Below are 22,150 nucleotides of genomic sequence, written 5' to 3'. Positions count from 1 at the left end.
GCTACCAGCATGAGTTTGACCAAACTGTGGGAGGCAATGGAAGACAGGAGTGCCTGGCATGCTCTGGTCCATGGGGTCACGAAGAGTCGGACATGACTAAACAACAACAACAACTCAGAGTAGGCATTAGTTGGATATGAGCTCATTCCATGATTCTGGAGTTTACACTGTGGTCAGGTAAAAAAATCCATTTTCTGAGAATTAAAGAGATTAGGGGTGAAATATGACCATACATATTTTCAAGTAAATATGTAAAGCAATGAACTTCTCTCAGAAAAATCAATTTTCTTAAAAACAAAACTTTAAACAAAAGTTCATATACACTATGATTATCCCTTTTCATACAACCAGTGAACACGTTAGAGGGAAGGAAGAGCTCACAGCAACGGACCCCATTCAAAGTCTCAGTTCATTAATTGGATCTTTTTTATCAAAGCCATACAAGTTATACTCCCATAGGCTTTGTTTAGAAAATCAGATGGATAAATCGGTTAAGGAGCAAGGACAGCATTCATCGGTTCATCTGAAAAGAGCAATTGGTTAGCCCTAATAAAAACAATATTCAGCTAACTCTGCAGCTTTCCTGATTAAGTAAATATTTGCTTAGACATTTGTCATTTTGGTTACAAAAAGAGCTTTGTTTTCACAGATTTGATTATACCAAATACCAAATATATGTTTGCTTATAGCAGATACTGCAGTGAGTTCTCTAAGCCTGCATCTTGTATGTGTTTTCTCGTAGAGACAGACAGATTCACATATTTAGGCCTTCTGCACTGCCCGTAGCTACATACTGTTTGCATTTTATTGAGGCTGGGAGATCTGATGCCAACTCTGATAAGCACATGGGGATTTCTCCTGTGCCATTTCAGAAGAGGAAAGGGAGTGCTTTGAGTTCAGTGTGGGGATGCAGAATGTGCTCTTCTGCCCCACTAATGGTTGAATCATTCACAGGCAAAACAATCAACTGAGGGACAGCGTGTAAAACACTTGTGGTTGGATTACTCTTTTCCTGAACATTTTTGTTTTCAGAAAAAGCACAAACAAAAGACTTCAGACTTGAATAATAATACAGTAGTAGCTCGGGTTAAGTACTTAATTCATTTCAGAGGTCCGTTCTTAACCTGAAACTGTTCTTAACCTGAAGCACCACTTTAGCTAATAGGGCCTCCCACTGCTGCTGCCGTGCCGGAGCACGATTTCTGTTCTCATCCTGAAGCAAAGTTCTTAACCCGAGGTACTATTTCTGAGTTAGCGGAGTCTGTAACCTGAAGCGTATGTAACCTGAAGCGTATGTAACCCAAGGTACAACTGTAATAATTTTATTATTTATGTCCCCGCCCATCTGGCTGGGTTTCCTCAGCCACTCTGGGCAGCTTACAGCACATAAAAATGGTAAAACATTAGCCCTTAAAAATATCCCAATACAAGGCTGCCTTCAGATGTCTTCTAAAAGTCAGATAGTTGTTTATTTTCTTGACATCTGATGGGATGGTATTCCACAGGGCAGGCGCCACTACTAAGAAGGCCCTCTGCCTGGTTCACTGTAACCTCACTTCTTGCATAAGGTCCTTGGAGCTGGACCTCAGTGTCCGGCCTGAACAATGGGGGTGGAGGCTTGGAGGATCAGAAGGGCAGGGGAATAAAGAGGCTTGACCCTGCTAGGCTCTTTCCTGTTCCAAATTGCTCACTCTCTGCCCCTTTTTCCCACAGGGCTGGGAACCAGTTTCTTCCCCCGCCCCGCCCCCCCACTCCTGAGTGTAATTACAATGGAGGAGATTTTGAGCAGAAAAATGGATGGCAGGCAAATGGTCAAACAGCCCCTTCTCCCCACCTGTCCTCAAGAATCCAGCTTCTTTTGGTTGTTTTTCCTTTAAAAAAAATTGTATCGGGAGGGGGATGATATAACTATGTAATGTGATATTTTGGGCATGAGCTATGATAGTGGATCAGTGAATGGTGTTTCTCAGATGAACTATGGCAGCACACTAGTCATATGATCTCCATGCTGATGTCTAATGATCTGCAAACTGCCATCGCTTCAGGTTGCACAGTAAATATAGTTTTTTTAAAAGGTTTAACACTTGAAGACCATGGTCCACTGGTATTGCCTGCCACAATTCTACCTGTGTGGTAATATACTGAACTGGAGGCTCCATTGCACACATGCCCTAAGTTCCAGTTTCAGGTTTACAGTTCAGCTGCTCATATATTTATTTACAAATCACCACAATACAGCATTGTCTGGAATACGATCCCCTCGGGAACCACAAAGTAATATATTAACCAACGTGGAATCTGTAATTATGTTAAGGATCTCACATCACTGCAGCCTTTAATCGCCTGCTTAGTAGACAGATCCTTAGCATGCTTCAAATGATATCAATAACCCAAAGTTACTCAGCTGGATAGACTCAGTTGGACAGGCTCTATTTACCTCAGCTGCACAGGCTCAAACTTCAACACAACAGCTTGCAAATCAATGGAATTTAAATGTATTACTGTAATTTAATTTAAGAAACAGGACTCTTGGTTCCTAGATTGCTTTAAGCGGACTGGCTGTGATCAGGAGATCCTCACAGCAGGTGACACACATGTTAAGGATCTGTCGGGAGATCTAAACCAGAAATTATGTGAGAAACGTTGAGTGCCCAACTCAGTATTTCCTTCATAATGCTAATACAGTGGTACCTCGGGTTAAGAACTTAATTCGTTCTGGAGGCCCTTTCTTAACCTGAAACTGTTCTTAACCTGAAACCTGAGGTACCACTTTAGCTAATAGGGCCTCCCGCTGCTGCCACACCACCGCCACGTGATTTCTGTTCTCATCCTGAAGCAAAGTTCTTAACCCAAGGTACTATTTCTGGGTTAGCGGAGTCTGTAACCTAAAGCGTCTGTAACCCGAGGTACCACTGTATGGGCAGCTTTTGCAGGGAGAAATCAGCAGAAGGGAAGGGATGTTTGACCTCCACAATCTTTAGTCCTATCCATCAATTTTCTATTGCTAATCTTGCCCTCCAGGGTCTGAATTGAAAGCTAAGCCAAGAAGGAATTGTCTCAGGGAGGAAGGATTTTGCTATGGATAGTTGGTTTGAAGGGGGTGGGGGTTAAGTATGCTTCCTTCTCATCATTGATCCTCCCCTCTAAATTCCCTTCCACCACGTTCCCAGTTACCTTGATAAGCAAAGGCCTGGAGCCATGTAACTACTGTCAATTCTGATAGTCCAAATAATCTTCCATTGGGAGGAGAGCAGGGAAGTGATTGACAGGAATCACATTCGCAAAATGTGATTAGTGCATTTTTGCAGGAAAGGGGCATACATTTGACTTGTATCCATTCTACCATGAAAGTATAAGTTAGGTCTAATAGCAAGGAAATTAATTTTAGGAAATAAAACTGTCTCGCTTTCCCTACAGCACAACAAGACTGCACCAGTTTATCTGAATGAAAACAGTAGCGACAATAAAGAGATGGGAAGCCTACGCTTTGAGTTGACCTTGGTTTGCTGCATTAAGTGCACTGCAGGCCAAAAGCGATGAGTTACCACCATCTCCTGAACTTGGTATGTTGGTGGAACAGGAGTCGTCAGCAAAAATGGTAAGGGAGCCACTGAGCAAAAGACATAACTTTGCTTGACACGCCACTGTTAGAGCTGCCAACTACTTAAATAACTTTTAGAATCACCTGCCTTTTTACCGATCAGTAAATTAAACAACTAAAAAGAAAACATTTTCAAATTACCAAAGGTTCAGTAGAGGCAACCTTTCGAAATACTGAAGGGCATGCAAAATAATTTACAATTTAGGCGGCAATGGGGAGCAGGGAACCTTTATGCTCCCCCACCCCTTGAGCCAACTGTGACCACCTGTGCACCTGTTGCTGCACAGGAGTAGGAAGTAGTCTATAAATGTATACGTGGATCAAAGCTATTGTATATTATTTTGTGTCCTACTATGTAATATTCAGAGTATATGCACTGAAATCAATGTGTCTGAAGTGAGATACCACCCAATGACATTGTATGTAACATTCATTCTTATACCATGATAAACCTTATTCAAAAACGTTTAGACAATTTAGCAATTTGTCAGTAAAAATCCAACACGGGTACTTACATCTTCCAGTGCCAACTGTTGGCAAAAAACAAAATAACACATTTAGCATGTTACACTCATTATCATCTGTTTATTTTCAACATATTTTTAAAGCAGGTTGTTTTAATATGAATGGATGCAGTGACCTATCTGATGTGGTTAAAATAATATCTGTTCATCAGATATAAAACTGGCCACACTGTTCTTTTATATCACTATTTATTAACCCAGTAAATATCTTTATTCTCCATCTCTCCTTACTTCCCTGTTCTATTTTGCCATACCTTTTCACAGAATTTATGTATGTTCCAGTCTAAACTAAAATTACAGCATGACTGTTGGGTTGTAAAAGACATTTTAGCCCTACTAAAGCTTTTATGTTGACATGATGGAACAATATTGATTTTCATTTTCCAGAATTCCACTCTCCACCTCATGCCTAAAGCAGCATAAATTCCCACAAGAATCAGCAGCATTCCACCTCAGCTTGGTCTGCTGATCAGATGCAAACAATTTCTAACCTTTTTTTGTATTTTCTCTTTTGATCATTGTGCACATAAATACACACACACACCACTTCATTTCTCCCCCCCCCCCAATAGGTAGCTTTGGCTTGCATTTCTGGCTCCAGAGACATCAACAAGCTATTAATGCTACACCAAGGCCAATGGGGTAATCTCTTCACCTCAGAGGGCAAGATACAGTAATATGAAGCATAACGAGGTGAATTGGCTTATACTTACCTATATGGTTTAATATAAATAAATATGAGAAGGCTGCAAATACTGTGCACCACTACTATACCAGCTCATGTTGATCAGCTCATGTAATGAACCATGGTTAGCTAGGACAGTTCAATACAATGGTCTATTATATTCAGTCCTCCCTGGTAAACGGAGTATAAATATTTGCATTCCCTTAGGACAGACTGAGGTCAAGGGAACCCAAAAGACTGATTACATGCTCTTACTATCAGGTTGAAAGGCTATCAGGCAAATGAAAAGAAACCAGAGAGTGTAAAAAAAAATGTTTAAAAAAATATTTAGAACAAAGGAAAAGCTTGTTCAGATTTATGAAATCACTGTTCTTTGCATATGATTAGATTGCCCCCCAAAGCAGTAACAGGTTACTCCAAGTATGTGGATGCTTTGCATCACTAACAGAAGAAATCTAGTCTCTCTTATCAAGATTTCACAGACTGATCTGTGAGTTAACCCCTCTTCTCACCCATTTGCACCTTGTTTTTACATATATGCATAGAGAGAGGGAGATGTTGGCCTACTCTTTTGTTACAATGACAAGGACAAATTACAGAAAATTTGGCATATTGCCAAACATAGGAATTAATGTCAGATGTCTGCAAAACATGCATATAAACATTCAGTAGACTACACAGAAACACTAGTTCCTTTCCCCAAGTCGCTTACTAGCAGAGCTTCTTCTCCACGCATCCCCTGTCACAACCATAGCCTGTTTCCTTCTGAGCATGCATAGGGAGCTGTATTAGCATGAAGTACAGGATCATTCTGTCTGCACATGGGTACCTCTACAACCACTTTGCAGAAATCCTAGGGGTATGCCGGGTAAAAAGGGTTATCTGTGCACACAGACATCCTTGTACCAGCGTTGCCTCTTGTTGGGACTAGACTGGACTGTATTCATTGGTATAACCACAGATTGGCATGAAGAAACATTATCAACCCAAAGGCTTCATTTCCTCATACGTAGTAAACAAGTCAGTGGTGGGTGGAACGATGGGCAAAAAGTGGGTGGAGCTACATATTTACCTTTGTACAGTAGCCTACATTCCAACAACATAAGCCACATGTTTCTATACCCCTCCACCATCAGGGAAAGCTAGAGGCATTATTGCAGTTGACGGACATATTCTCACCAGTCAAAAACACCTGAGGCAGGTGTAGATTAGTGCTATTGTGAGACATGGCTTGGGGAGAGTTCCAAGGATGAGACAGAGATGCCTGGAGGGCCACATTTAACCTCCAGGTCCAAGGCTCCCCACTCCTGCTATACACAAAATTAGAATGTTTGGCCATTATCTTTCTGAAGGACACAGTTGCAATTAGCAAAACATGTGTAAACCAGAAGCATCATCTTTGTTTTCACAGGCTTTCTGGTCAACGTTGCACTGAATCCTCAAGGTATTCATTTCAGAAGAATAACAGTGTTTGTATGGCTTGTTGTGCTAATTAGGTTACCAAGATACTAAATATCAAACAACTTGGAGAGCTATGCTCTTCCAGAGTTTTGAGATGCTAAATCCAGTGCTCCAGGAGCCGGGTCACTCAACCAGCAAGAAATAAAGCTATTGGTTCTCCTTTTTAAGTATGAGTCATTTTTATTCTACAATACTACATTCCCATAAAACACAATGGATTGCCCTTTTAATAGAACGCAAATGCTTCATAAATCAAGCCTCACTGTTTTTAACGAATCTTATTTCTGAAATGTTTACTTATCCTAGATAGTAAAGTTGTCAGCACATATGGTAATTTACTTCACTATAACTATAGGTGATCCCTGCTCTGGATCTTTACACCAACCTCTTAAAGAAAAGATGTTCCCAGGACAACCCTCTACACGCCTACTCTGAAGTCCCACTGAGTTCAACGCGGCTTAAAAGTGGGTTTTGGAATGCTGCCTAAATTAAGAAGACTTAAGACACTACTGAAAATGTATTTCATGGAATGTGAACATACAGTGTGATTTGCAATGAAAGACACTGTAAAACAAATAGAATTTTTTACATTTCATTATCTAATGGCAATGACTGAAATTACTGCATGGGGAAATCTTGATTCAGTGAAGATTCATTTGATATGCTGTCCAGTCCTGTTTCCTCCTCTAGCTACCACTTAATGCAATAAAAAGAGTTCCAGCTAAACAATTCTACTCCTCTTGCTTCCTCAAAAGGAACAAAACAATATGGGGGTGAATAGAATTGTGAGTTCTGAGTTGCACAGGATTGCACTTCCATCTAACCACTTTAGTAAATATATGTGAGGCTTAGATAACACTAGGGCTGTACATATTCAATACAGTGGTAGCTTGGTTTGCGAACACCTTGCAAGTAGAACGTTTTGGCTCCCGAACACCATAAGCTCAGAAGTGAGTGTTCCGGTTTGCGAACGTTCTTTGGAACCTAAAAGTCTGCTGCAGCTTCTGCAGCTTCCGGTTGACTGCAGGAACTTCCTGCATCCAATCTGAAGCCGCGCCTTGGTTTTTGAACGTTTTGGAAGTCGAACAGACTTCTGGAATGGATTCTGAGGTGCCTCTGTACATTCACCACACAAGTACAAAAACTACTGTACCATTTGGCACATCACATTCTTTTTCTTAAATCACTCCCTTTAGACTTGGAAATTTATACCTGAATCCTATATATTTATCCTGGGCGGGGAGGGGGGGGATATCATTGATTTCAATGGAACCTACTTCCAGAAAGGAATGTTGAAGACTGTAATGTAACATAGAGGAGAAGAGACTGAGGAAAATGTTCAATGAATCAGGCAGCTGAAAGCAATCAAAAAGTCATTTGAAACAACCTGCTGTGGACAGATTAAGATAAAACAATCCTACCACAGATCCTACCCACATTATTTGGATTTCATAAATTCACAAGGTGCCTGCAGGGCTGATACATCCAGATTACAGTACTAAAAGAAGCCAGCCAAGCCACTCACTACAAAATATGGTTAGTTTTTAAAAACACCCTAGGATCACAAGCCAAAGAGACATCAATGAAAATTCCTCCCTGCCTTTAAATGTCACAGCCAGTAGGATTCCTAAATATAAGCAAAACCTAAGAGCTGAACTGCAAAGGCAACCAACTCTACAAATCAAAGACAATGTGCATGTTATTCACAAAAATAAAAATGGTAAGGAAAGAGCACTTAAATTATCCTCACTTTTAACTCGAGCCTCAAATTAGCCTCTTTTCTAAACAAATCTAAGTTAAAGGTGTGTTAACTTGGGCGCTGTGGTATAAACCACTGAGCCTCTTGGGCTTGCTGATCAGAAGGTTGGCAGTTTGAATCCGCACAAGGTGAGCTCCCGTTGCTCTGTCCCAGCTTCTGCCAACCTAGCAGTTCAAAAGTGCAAGTAGATAAATAGGTACCGCTGCGGCAAGAAGGTAAATGGCATTTCCTTACACTCTACCTTCCATCATGGTGTTCCATTGCGCCAGAAATGGTTTAGTCATGCTGGCCACATGACCCGGAAAGCTGTCTGTGGACAAATGTCGGCTCCCTCGGCCTAAAGTGAGATGAGCGCCGCACCCCATAGTTGCCTTTGACTGTACTTAACCTTCCAGGGTTCTATACCTTTTAACCTATTATGGCACGTACAAATGAGTAGTTTAGGTGTTATTATTTACCTGTTTCTGAACATGCATCTTCATTCTACATTACATACTCCATCAAAAATTGTACTCTCTCTAGCAATGAAATCCATTCAAAGATTTCACTGACGTAAGTTTGGTTCATGTACTAAGCACAACACGCTGGTGGAATTAGAATTACTGATACTATATAATTAGTCTGTCTCACTTGCAGGAAATAATCACTGTAAAATATTAATTTCCGATTTTATAGCTGCGTTAAATGACCATGAACTATAGTAACAATTCTGTTAGAACAGTGCAGCCTGCCTTTCACTCTTCTTTACAGTATTTCCTCCAGGGAAATTGGTTCCGCGAATAAGACAAGGGATCCACAGCAACAAAGAAAAAACAAACACAAACAAATAATCCAGAAGACACTGGATTTTAACTTTAAAATAGATGCTGAGTTAGCATAAACTAACTAGAAAGTTCATATATCACACCAAAAAATGGTTGCCACTAATAACAGTTTTGAACTAAAATTATGGTCTGAGCTCCCAAATATTACAGGATTACAAGTTGAAGGGTTTCCAGAGGCAAAATTCATTTGTTCTGTTTCCTGTAGTTGTGAAACATGATTAGGGTCTGTTAACAATGCTGGATGAAGACAAGTGGTGGGAGGCACCAGCTGGGAACCCCGAAGGGAAACCCCCGAGGAGGAAGGCTCAGAGCCAGGGGATTGGTGGTGGGGCACTGAGGAGAGGTCAGAGGGAGAAGATTGGGAAGAGGGGCTGGATGCTGGTGGGGCAACAGGGTTTAGTGAGCAGGAAGAGCTCGTGGCAGAGAGCAGTTCAGATTCCGAGACTAAAGCAGGAGGCAGGGAAAGAGGCTGCTGAAGAATCCAGGGAGTCTCCAACTCCTGCTGCAACAAGCTCTGCTATCTCAGAAATAGTACTTGCAGGATAATGAGAGCAGAACAGAAGCCAGAGGTGAGGAGGCACAGTTTAAGACTGCTTGGGAAATATCTAGGAAATGAGGAGCCTTCGAAAGGGTGGAAGGCAGGGACCTTCAGTTCTGGCAATCCTCCGGGAAAGGGTTGCTGAGTTGTATGCCGTTTCCTTGAATAGTTAACTTCCCTGACAACAGAGCCCTGAGTCTTTCATGCTGACCTGCGTCTGACTCCAACCCTGACAATCAGCTACCAATACATGTGAATGCAAAGAGTATTATGGCACATGACAAATTCATTGCCTGCAATCCACTTCATCAGATCATTAATAAGTTACTGCCTCTTTAAGAGAAACCAAGTGGAAGTCTGGGGCAAAGCAGATCTAGAGTTTTAAGTGAGTGGAGTTGTCTGTCTAGATCTCTCTCAAGCTGTTAGGGTGGCTCTTACAGTGTCTACTCAAAAGCAAGCACCACTGCGTTCAATGATATACACACCCACCCACCCGGTAAGTGATTTCAGGATTGTAGCTGATGCAATAAAACTTTGCTTTGTTTTCATTTCCCTAGACTCAGGTATAATACAGACTAATCCTAGTTTGATTTAATGTATAAATTACTTTACCTCATTATTTATTTCCATAGGCCTTTTCTTCAGTTCTCCAATGTCCAAGTAGCTGCAAATCAACAAAAGGAATATAGGTTATGTACAAGAGTAACCTACAGTGGTGTAGAGCATGCCTTCATGTTCAGGGTTCCAGCCAGAGAGTCATACCCTTTTACAGGAAACTCCATTCCATCTCACCTCCCTCCACCCAAGGCAGTCAGCATTTCACGTCCACCAAGTGTGCACAGTCCTTGTTGGACTGTTTGGTGGTCTCCACCAAATATACAAATACACACACACAGAGTGCATTTACATCTGCCAATCTTGGGAATGCCCCAGGCCTGCTGAATATCTCCCTTTTGTGCATGGGTGATGCTACGTTGGCTTCAAAAAGACCCACAATCTGATAGTGGTTAGGTGAGTGCAAGATGGGGGGAATAATTCATGTGTGAGGCATATTTATTAAACAAAAACATTCAAAGTACAGCCATATACACATCTACTCCAAGTAAGTCCAACGGAGTTTAATGGTCTTATTTCTGAGATAGTAAGCAAGCTATATGTTTGCAGCCCAGATAGTATAAACTGCCTTTAAATCCCAATAGTGTTCATCAGCAGACAGGGAGGAAACCCTTTACTATCTGTGCCTGAGCAAATTAGAATGTTTTGCTAATAATAGTAAAGAAAATGAGAAATCAAGAAGCTGAAGAACCAAGAGACCCCAGAAGCCACTGCTCACAACAATTGAAACATGGTGCGAGTTCTACATTATTTTAGTAAAGAGGAACAGGGCACAGTAACACAGAGAGATGAATTAGCCATACCCTAAATCAGGCTTCCTCAACCTCGGCCCTCCAGATGTTTTGAGACTACAATTCCCATCATCCCTGACCACTGGTCCTGCTAGCTAGGGATCATGGGAGTTGTAGGCCAAAAACATCTGGAGGGCCGAGGCTGAGGAAGCCTGCCCTAAATTAAGGAACTCTATAGTCTACGCCAGGCTGCAATAATGGCACAGAAAAGATTGGTTGGGATTCTTATGTTTTGATAGGCACAGTTTCATGATAAAAAGGTAAAGGTAAAGGACCCCTGACAGTTAAGTCCAGTTACGAATGACTCTGGGGTTGCGGCACTCATCTCGCTTTACTGGCCGAGGGAGCTGATGTTTGTCCACAGACAGTTTTTTTCGGGTCATGTGGCCTGCATGACTAAGCCGCTTCTGGCGAAACCAGAGCAGCGCACGGGAATACCGTTTACCTTCCTACCGGAGCGGTAACTATTTATCTACTCACACTCTAACGTGCTTTCAAACTGCTAGGTTGGCAGGAGCTGGGACCGAACAACGGGAGCTCACCCCATCGTGGGGATTCCAACCACCAACCTTCCGATCAGCGAGCCTGAGGCTCAGTGGTTTAGACCACAGCACCACCCACGTCCCTTTTTTGGTTTCATGATAGGATTCTGTATTTAAAAATGGCATCGCCTAGTAACTAATTGATATGCCCTGCCAGCAGCTAAAGACAAATGGAAAATGGATACAATTTTATGCAAAGCTTTTTTAAAACTGTCTCACTGAATTCCTGGAATTTCAAAAGTTGCTAAGGGCTCAGCTACATTAGTAAAGAAACAACCATTTGAATGTGCTATAATCATGCAACACCAGATGGTGCCAGAGAGCAGGAAATTTATAGGTGCATTTTTCCATAGGGGTTTTTTTATTTTGCTATAACGATCTAATTTCTGACTTATTTATAACGTTTTTCCCCGGTGTGTAAATCCACCCAGTGTCTCCTATGACTTCTACTGTGCCTAAGAAAAGGAACAGCTCTGTACATCTGGAGGTGCAGCTCTTTGTACATCTACAAAGCACTGGCACACACTCTGCATCCTACATATATTTATCTTCACATAAAAATGACCTTTAAAACAGTTATATACAATGTCCTTAATTACAAAGTCTAGTCGAAAGATCCCACTTCAGTTTACACTGGCCAGCAAACTCATTCTTCTTTATTGCTGAAAAATAACACAAGCTGTGTCCCTTCCAACTCTACAATTCCACGATTCTATGGCTAAAATGCTTCATTCTGCCACACAAATTAGTTGTATATTTAGCCATTTGTTCTAAGCTTATGCAGCTGCAGGTGTGGGGCTGGAGGCTAAAAGGCAGGGCATTGAATGACAAAAATATTTCCAATGATTACTCTACCAGCATTTATCTAAGAATATCCCCAAGTTTTATTATTTTAATAGAGATTACCTGTGCTTCATTAACATAACCATTAAGGCTGCAATCGTATACACACTTACCTGGGAGAAGGCCCTATAAAACAAAGCAGGACTTACATCTGAGCATGCCCAGGACTAGGTTATATTTCTCTCCATTCCACGTTTACTGGAACAGAGCCAAAGCACACATAGAACCCGAGACACAGAAATGTCAGACACGATTACCAAATACCACAAAATAGCCTCATGTGTCCATTGATGAAGTTAATAATGTTTGAACAATTGAAACTTTTTCTGTCAATTGTTGTTTTTTTCTCTCCTTAGGGACAAAGATTTCATGTTGAAATGATAGAAGCACCTTGTTGGAAATGTGCACAGGGGATAAGGGGACTGGGCAGATGAAACAGAAATACCTTTCAAGCTGCAAAAAGTCTCAGTGCTTACGTTGATTCTAATTTTTGAGGCATCTGGATAGTGCCTTTGAAAAGAGCACATAAAGTTAAAGTTTCCAGGCCATTTTGGTTTGCTTTTACAGTGGTACCTCGGGTTAAGAACTTAATTAGTTCCGGAGGTCCGTTCTTAACCTGAAACTGTTCTTAACCTGAAGCACCACTTTAGATAATGGGGCTTCCCGCTGCCGCCACGCCACCACCACACGATTTCTGTTCTCAACCTGAAGCAAAGTTCTTAATCTGAGGTGCTATTTCTGGGTTAGTGGAGTCTGTAACCTGAAACATCTGTAACCTGAAGTGTCTGTAACCCGAGGTACCACTGTACTCACTTGAGTTTCTTGAAAGCCTCCCTGCCACCGGCAACATAGTGCTCTCCGCTCTGAATCTCATCTAGCTGTCGGACACGGTGGCCACCGCGGGGGGTGTAGATATTCCGCACGGCCCCAAAGGGAGCATTCACCCCACCGGTCACTTCTTTAAGGAAGACATCGAAGCTGGACACCTTCTTCTCGTGGATGATCACTCGGCGCCCTGGGAAGAACGGATCTCCGTTGCGATACACCATCACGCTCTTCACCACCGGCTGTGACAGGCATGTTGGCTTGGCACTGGGACTGCTCATGGCCAGGCTTTGACCCACGTCTTCCGATTCCTCCTTTGAATGGAGCCTTTGGCTCGCACACCTGTTGATTCAGCAAGAAACAGGCTTTATTCTCCCTACCGCCTCTCTCTCCTGCAGACCTGTTAAAATCCCTGTTTGCAGTATGCGTACTGCATGTGTACACACACAGTCAACCAAGACGGGCACACTGGGACTACCACCAATGGTATCTCTCTGCCTGAAAGTACCAGAGATGCTCTTGGTGCCTCCCTAAGGTGTCAATTTCAAAGCAGTTTAAAGAGCAACTTGTGCTAGGCAACCAGTTCTCGCCACTCTCCGGAGAATGGTAATGCCATCAGGAGTTTCTTATCCTATATACTGAGTCTACAAGCATAAAGCAGAAACAGTGACTTAGCAGAATAAAGAACCCCCTCCCCCTTTTCCCAACTTTGTAGTCCCAGCATCCAGCTTTGTAGTCACTGGAACAAGGCAACATGTTGTCGTTTTTCTCCAGGAGTCTTCACTCCCCTCACTTTTCTCCATTCTTCTATGCCATCTTCTTCCTCCTCAAAATCAACCGTGAGGTGGACCGCAAGTGTCCAAAGCGGCCAAAGCTCAGCAACAGGTGGCATGCAAAAATGGAGAGGAGGTGGACATTATCATCAGGTATTAGGGGGGGAATAAAAGCTTTCAGCTGGCAATATTTTATTGGCCCCAGAGATAGTGGGCAGGAACTGGGAATAGCGGGACTTTTCCTGGCTGAATTCCGATAATATCCTAACAGAAATATGTTCAGTAGAACAAGAGATGGGGTGGCGGGAGGAGAGAGAACACAGAACTGTGAGACACAAAAGACTTTATTGATGAATTGGTCTTTTTGTAGTTGCATTATTTCAGATCTCCCTTCTACCACAGCAGAACAGAATGACAGAGCAGCAAGATGTTAGAGTGGACTGTACCATTTCAGACAGCAGGTAAAGCAACCCATGTTGAAAATCCTTGCAAGCAGAAAATAAGCACATCAGGGAAGGAAGCTTTTTGCTTAACTAGTTTTCTACTTGCAGGGAGGCATTTTCCCCTTTCTCTTTTTTTTTTTTACATAGTGAAGCATTAAAAATTGCCATTCCTCCACATGCAGTCTGAAGAGAAAACAGTTCATACTTCACTCCCCTCAGGATGCTGTCTCTCACTGCAAATGAAGACATAGCTGCAGCCCCACCAGTGTCACATTTAATTGATCCACATGCTTACCCCCTAATTTACCAGACACACTCTTACTGCAACCTTGATAAGATATAGCCCAGCGATTAATTTCTACAAGAGATCTCAAGAAGCCACATCAGAGGCATTGGGGGGGGGGGTCTGACTGTGGTTGCTCTGTGATGAAGTGAAAGCACTCTGCATATCCTCAGGAGCATGTTGATCATATGACCACTTCATATGATCCTGGAACAGGTGAGTTCTGGTTTAAATTCACTTTAAACCATGGGATGGAAGGGCAAGGGAGCCCATCCTCTGAATATTTCCTGATGTCTGTCTCAGCTGCTTTTAGAAGGAATAATTTGGCTCAAGGCAGGGAGAGAGATCAGTGCCCTAAATCCCTTTGAGGGCCCTTCGTATCAAACACCCCCATTTTCAGCTTCTGCTGAGGAAATATCAAGCCTTCAAGATGCCTGGACCAGCACTGCCCTCTGGCCAGGGTGGAAGCAGGCAAGAAATGCCTGTGCTGCTTTTGCAAATGGCTTCGGGCAGATCCAACCCCCCCCCCCTCCCCGACTTCTTCTTTCTTCTTGGCATTTCCCTTCGGGAAACCCGGGTGCCCAGTTCCAGCTTTTCTCCTCGCCAGCTCTCCCAAGAGCAAGAGAAAGTGTCCCCGTCCGCGCGACACTAAAAGCGCTAAAAAACAAAACAAACCTGTGGCTGCTCTTTGGCGTGCACGAGCGTCAGGCTTAACCCACGAAGGGAAAAGAGGCCGATTTAAACAAAAACACTTTAAAAACAAACAAAGCAAAGTAATTCACACGACCGTGTCGGGCTGGAGGGGGGAGCCGCTGTTAGTATCACGTGTGAACACGCAAATCAGGGGGAAGCAAGGGAAAGGGGACAAACGACGCAGCACAAACTAGGGAGCATTTTTTGTTTTGGTCCCCTGTAGAGAAGAACAGAGCAGGAGAAAGGGGAAGAGCACCTGTGCACACAGCAAAGTCCAAATTCTTCTTTTCACTCTGGATATAGGGCAGCCCGTCTCTCTCTCTCTCTCCACCCAGCAGCGGCTCAGCTGCCAGCACCATGAGCTTTACCAAAGAACTGCAGGCTGGCGGCGGCGGCGGCTGTCGCTACCGCAGAATACCTGCCTCATTCTCTCTCCGGGCTGGGTCTCCCAAAGGTAAGAGAGAGGAGCAGGGAGGCTATTCTGGCGGTTTGTTGCTGCTGCTGCTGCTGCGGGAACTTCGGCTCCCAGGGGAGGAGGAGGAGGAGGAGTTGGAGGAGAATGCTATTATTATTATTATTTCCCCAACCCTGCAGTTTCCGTAGCAACGCACATAGCTGCACTCAATGCAAGGAAAGGAAACTGCAGAGACTCAACAGCCTTGCAGCTTTCAGGGGCGCCGGCAAGGGAGAGGGGCGCCTCAGGGACCCCCCTCCCGTGGGTGGTAGGGAGAGAAACTGTTATTCTTCCCCTTTTCAGTGCCGGATTTACGTATAAGCTAAACAAGCTTATAGTTTAGGGCCCCACTCTCTTGAGGGTCCCCCAAAATTTCACTATTAATATATTTCTTCTTAATTGTATTTCAGTTTAACAATTACTTTGATAAAATACATATTTTGTTATGTGCAAATGGTTTTAGATACCTATTAGATCAATAATAATAATAATAATAATAATAATAATAATAATAATAATAATAATAATTTATTATTTGTATCCCACCCATCTGGCTGGGTTTCTCCAGCCACTCTAGACAGCTTCCAACAAAGATTAAAAATACATTAAAATGTCACACATTAAAAACTTCCCTGAACAGGGCTGCCTTCAGATGTCTTCTGAATGTCAGGTAGTTGTTTATCACTTTGACATCTGACGGGAGGGCGTTCCACAGGGCGGGCGCCACTACCGAGAAGGCCCTCTGCCTGGTTCCCTGTAGCTTTGCTTTTCTCTCTATATACCATATAGGATATATTCAACACACAAAAAAAACAGCGACGATTTGTTGTTGACAAAGGACAGCTGGACATATAAAGGGCCCCGTTACCTTCAGTAGCTTAGGGCCTCATCAAACCTAAATCCAGCCCTGCCCCTTTTCCTTTTACTAGGCAAACCGTGGCAGGTGGGAAATGGCTTGAGCCGGACAGACAGGGGCGAGAGGGCAGCCTGCCTGCCGTCGGTGCAGAAATGGCAAGAGAAGGCGCATGATGGATTGGCAGGCAAAGTTCCTCTTGGGTACCTGGTGGGCCTGCAGGGGAGATTCCCGAGGGCGTGAGATGGCAGTTGGAGGATCCCTCGCTGCTCTTGGGGTTCCAGAGGCGGCGTGGGTTCCTAACTGTTCACAACTGCCATCCGTGGAAGAACGGGCCTGTGGATTATGATTACTCTTACTCCTGTTACTAAACAGATAGAAACCTCTGAAGATTTCTAAGCACTGGCATGGCACAGGTATTGAAAAAAGTTTGTAGTGCCACCTGAAAGCAGGTGTTCCATTAAGCGCTCATGTCTTGATGAGTCTTCAGCACCACCCCACAGAAAGGTGCCATGTACCATTTGCTGCAGACCGAACGCCAAAGAAGATGGCGAGATCATTGCTTTTCACTTATTGCTTTGATGGATGATAGCCAATGTGCAGGGCCAAGCTAGGCATTGCATGGGAGATACACGCAATAGTTTTTAGATGGGTGTATTGTTAATTTCTATTTTATTCAGCGGCCCACTCCTGATTACAGCTTTCCACAATTCCTCTTGAGAGAGAGAGAACACAGATGGTTACATGTGTCTCCTGAGTATCTTTGGTTTAGTAAAAAAAATAAACAGGCCACAAGGATAATAGGCTATCATATTCACACTTACCCAGGAATTCCATTCAGGGCTTATTTCCAAGAAGACATGCGTAGGATTGAACTGTAATTCCCATCCAAACCTTGGAACAAGATGAATGACCTGCTAATGCTACTAAAAGAAGCAAGCATATTGAGGGGTCTCCCTCACTTCTCGCCTGTCCTTCCCTCTCCTCCTTTTTTCAGTTTATCACTTCTTTAGTTATATGGTACTTCTAATCAGTGCTTTTTTCCTAAAATAATGTTTAGGGGTACTCTCATTTTGACTCACGAAAATCACCAGGAAAGGAAAGGAAGCCTCCATTGGAGGTGGTAACAACTATCACCCTGCTTGATTCCAACTCCTACTTCACACATTAAACGCTCGCTTCCATCTGAGACTCAGGAAACACCATGACGGAAAATGAGGCCGCCATCGAGGGTAGCAACGGAACTGACAGTTCACTGTGCTGTTCAACAGAACTGACGATTCACTGTGCTAGAAAATAATTTGCGTACCCCTGCTTCTCCCCAGAAAAAAAGCACTGCTTCTTCTAATTGTCAATTTGTCCTTCAGGGATCTACAGCAATGATGGCCGGACTTCTTGTCAAGAATGCCACATATCAAATCCTAAAGACCATGGCTATGCACATGCCATATATTTACAACATTTTACTTCCCCCAAAGAATCATGGGAACAGCAATTTGTTAAGGGTGCTGGGAATTATAGTTCTGTGAGGACAGCTCCCAGGATTCTTTGAGTAAAGCAGCGTGTTCTAAATGTACACAGCCAAAAGTACTTCAGTGAACACTATATACATATGTATGCATACTACATATGTATGCCCAGAATATCATCTGAAGGCACATGAGGCCCCCAGCTCGCTGAAGCTAAGCAGCTCTAGTTCTGATCAGTGCCTGGATGAGTAACCTCCTAGGAATCCTGTGTAAGCCGCTTCAGGTAGCATAACAGAAGAAAGGCCGTGATATAAACTTGAGAAAAGAAATATTATGTACTTCACCAGGTAACAAGCAGGAGCAAGGGAGGAATGAGTGCAAGGCATAACACTTTGTTCCTGCGCCACAGTTTGCTTGTCCCTGTACAATTTGTGCCATCAATAACCCGGGTCTGGAATCTTCTAGATTCTGGAGCAATCAATAATCCAGATGCGAGTTTCACATCATTTAAAAAATTTGATTATTGTGGAAAAGTGCAAGCTTTTTTATCATATTCAGATCGTAATCTCCTGGTAGTTATGCCGCCTTAAAAAGCTCAGGGGGTGGTGGCACAAAAGAGGGCATTCTCTGTGGCAGCTCTTAAGTTGTGGAACTCTCTCACCACAGAGGTGCATTCATTATACAGTTTTCAACAAATACTGAAGATGCACCTCTTTACCCTGGCCTTTTGACACCTGAGATGTATATTTTCAGAGCCATCCTACTTTTTGTGGTTGCATTTAGTAGTAGTAGTAGTAAAGGATTTTAAATTGTTGTAACCCACCCTTATTTACCCAAGGAGGGCAAATAAGAATAAGAATAATATTAAACCATCATTCATTCATCAATGAAAGTCACAATACCACTCTATTCTGCCTTGATCAAGCCACACTTGAAGTACAGTGGTACCTCTGGTTATGAACTTAACTTGTTCCGGAGGTCCGTTCTTAGCCTGAAACCGTTCTTAACCTGAGGTACCACATTAGCTAATAGGGCCTTCTGCTGCTGCCGTGCCACCACCACACAATTTCTGTTCTCATCCTGAGGTAGTAAAGTTCTTAACTCAAGGTACAGTGGTGCCTCGCAAGACGAAATTAATTCGTTCCGCAAGTTTTTTCGTCTTGCGAGTTTTTCGTCTTGCGAAGCACGGTTTCCCATAGGAATGCATTAAAAATCAATTAATGCGTTCCTATGGAGACCGCTTGCCAGGCTGGCGGTGCGGAGAAGGGCTTTTCTCCCCACCGCAAGCCTTCAGCACAGGTACGGGAACAGAGGGGAAGGCGCGCAGCGCTTCTCCTCTGTTCCCGGGACTTGCGGTGGGAGGAGGGTTTTTCCTCCCCACCGCCAACATTCAGAACAGCATTCTGAATGTTGGCGGTGGGGAGGAAAGCCCTCCTCCCACCGCAAGCCTTCAGGACAGGTCCGGGAACAGAGGGGAAGGCGCGCAGCGCTTCTCCTCTGTTCCCGGGACTTGCGGTGGGAGGAGGGTTTTTCCTCCCCACCGCCAACATTCAGAACAGCATTCTGAATGTTGGCGGTGGGGAGGAAAGCCCTCCTCCCACCGCAAGCCTTCGGAGGAGGCTGGCGATGGGGCGGAGAGCCCTCCGCCCCATCGCCAGCCTTCGGAGGAGCCCTCCGAAGCCTGGCGGGGGGGAGGAGGGCTCTCCGCCCCATCGCCAGGCTTTGGGCCAGGCTTCGGAGGAGGTCTGAGGACAGTGGGGAAGACGCGCTGCACTTCCCCGCTGTCCCTGGAGATTTCCCTATGGGCTTTCGTCTTGCGAAGGAAGCCCATAGGGAAATTCGTTTTGCGAAGCGCCTCCAAAACGGAAAACCCTTTCGTCTAGCGGGTTTTTCGTCTTGCGAGGCGTTCGTCTTGCGGGGCACCACTGTACTACTTCCAGGTTGGCGGAGTCTGTAACCCCAAGTGTTTGTATCCTGAGGTGTTTGTAACCCGGGGTACCACTGTACTCTATCCACTTCTGGGCGCCATGGCTTAAGAAGGATGTTGACAAGCTAGAACATGTGCAGAAGAGGGCAAACAAGATGATCAAGACTCTGGAAACCAAGCCCTGTGAGGAACGGTTGAGGGAACTGAGTATGCTAAGCCTGGAGAAAATGAGACCAAGAGGGGACATGATAGTCATCTTCAAATATCTTAATTTCTTTCTAAGATACATCAAACCCAAACATTTTCTGATGGTTCAGTCTGGATGGGTGATAGATGCTTTGGAGATGGAATTGTTTAAAAGAATATTATATAATGAACAACAACAATTGCTGTTTAGGCATATATTCTGTATTGTCTTGTATTCAGTTATCAGTCTTGCAGACTTTCTCCAAAGGCATATTTTAAGATTCAGGCAGTGCTTTCTTTAGCTGCCCAAATGATTTTTGTTGTATCTCAAAATGCTGTGTACATCAATTCTTAAATATTAGGCTCCTAATACAGCCAGATTACATTTGCTTCAGTTTAGAGTCCCAAATATCCCTACTACCCTTACCTTAATTAAATTTACTTGGAAATTAAATCCCGTTTACTTATTTTGTACAAGTGAAGCACTGGACAGGAGCCTTAGAAAAACTTTATTATTGGGGAAAATTTTACAAGAGAAAGCTCAACACCACTCTCTTTATTTGCACTTCGCAACTTTACTAGTCCTCCTTTTCCAGAAGATTAGCTCTGACATTTTTTTTTATCAGACTTTTACAAGACAACGGCCAAAAGGGCAAACCACAAGAAACCAATGAAAGAAGACCACAAATTGGATTAGATCAGGCTCCCCCCTCTCTCTTTTTTGCAGGGGTGTCTTAACTGAGCCCTGTGTTATTCATAGTATAAACTATACTTGTGTATTCCAACCTTCCCCAGCACCAGGCCGGGCCAGCCATTAGGCAGGCTGAAGCAACCACTTCAGGCTGCAGATGCTACAGGGCAGGCAACGGTAGCTCCCAGCTGTTCCTCCTGAGCCCCCCAGCTATTTTCCTCTATTGCCAAAGAGCTACTTCATATCCTCGAAACTGGGTTGTTATGTTTGGTGCAGTGGGAGATGCTATCCTGTCGCCAGTGCTAAAAGTCAGGTTGTGTGTGTGGAATGGGAGCGGAAGCCATCTTGTCCTTTACTTCAGGCAGAAAAAGGCCTTGCTAAGCCACACTGAACTCACTTAAGTCTTGCTTCAGAGAGAGAGAGAGAGATCTGTCTGTCTGCTTCCACTATGAAACACTCGGGTTAATTCTTGTTTTTCATTGAGAATTGATGAGTTCTCTTTACATGAACTGTGCCATGCATCTAACGGGAGTTTTACTTCATAGAATTGTAGAGTCGTAAGAGATTCCTAGTCCAACCCGCTACAATTCAGGAATCTTTTTGCACAGCTTGGGGCTCGAACCCAGAACCCTGAGATTAAGAGTTTCATGCTCTACCGACTGAGCTATCTCAAGCTGACAGTTTGTTTAACAAAATTTATATACCTGCTTGATTGTAGACAAAAAGAAACTCTCAATGGTTTACAATAATATAAAACAAATGTTACAATTCTCGATGAAAAAAACAATTTAAAGGGTTTAAAAATATTCAGGATTATTAAAATCAACAGAGGCTTTAAAAAGATTGAAACACAGCACCACCTGCGTGTCTCGATTGGCTTGCCTAAAGAAAAATATTTTAAGCATGTGCCCAAAAAAGTACAGTTTCGCCGTTTCCGCTGCAATATATGGAACTACATCTCACGCAAAAAGATGCACGCGTGTTATCAGAGTACATTCAGTTCCTTGATTTACCCAGGCAGGTAATCTTGCAAGCCCCCATCACCAAGAAAGGTCTCCCGTCACCTCCAAAAAAGAACCCAATATTCAGAAGGCTACAAATTCACGTAACACCTGACAGGAGAGGTAGCAGGTATACAACATTGACTACAGGAAGACGAAAATGTTTTTCCATCAAAGCAGAGAGGCTTGGCTGTGTGAAACTGGCTCACAAACAAGAAGAGGCTGGTATGATAGTGAGAAGAAATTATAGCTTCCAGAATCTCTCACTGGCAATGCTATAACCTGTGTACAAACAAGAGCTTCTCCCAGCTGAGTGTGAGGGAGAGTTTGTGGAATGTTATCTGCGGAGGGTTAGTAGTAGCACCAGTG

The 22,150-nt window shown here is 43.4% G+C and overlaps 1 protein-coding gene across 4 annotated transcripts in view; it reads right to left on the bottom strand.

Annotated features, from left to right (window-relative positions):
• Positions 1-16,931, bottom strand: part of DCDC2 (doublecortin domain containing 2) — a 40,103-nt gene extending 23,172 nt beyond the window's left edge. The window contains exons 1-4 of one of the 4 annotated variants that reach the window (XM_081919260.1): positions 16,891-16,931; positions 12,997-13,350; positions 10,005-10,056; positions 4,117-4,131 (exon numbers count right to left, since the gene is read on the bottom strand). In XM_081919260.1, the coding sequence (XP_081775386.1) occupies positions 4,117-4,131; positions 10,005-10,056; positions 12,997-13,350; positions 16,891-16,916 (447 nt within the window). In that variant the 5' untranslated portion in view covers positions 16,917-16,931. The other 3 variants (XM_081919262.1, XM_081919263.1, XM_081919261.1) reach the window with 3 other exon arrangements.
• Between the last annotated feature and the right edge of the window lie 5,219 nt (positions 16,932-22,150).

The sequence above is a fragment of the Podarcis melisellensis genome, assembly GCF_964234715.1.
Source record: "Podarcis melisellensis genome assembly, chromosome: 7".
Lineage (NCBI taxonomy): Eukaryota > Metazoa > Chordata > Lepidosauria > Squamata > Lacertidae > Podarcis > Podarcis melisellensis.
This window is presented reverse-complemented; position numbering and strand designations above follow the sequence as displayed.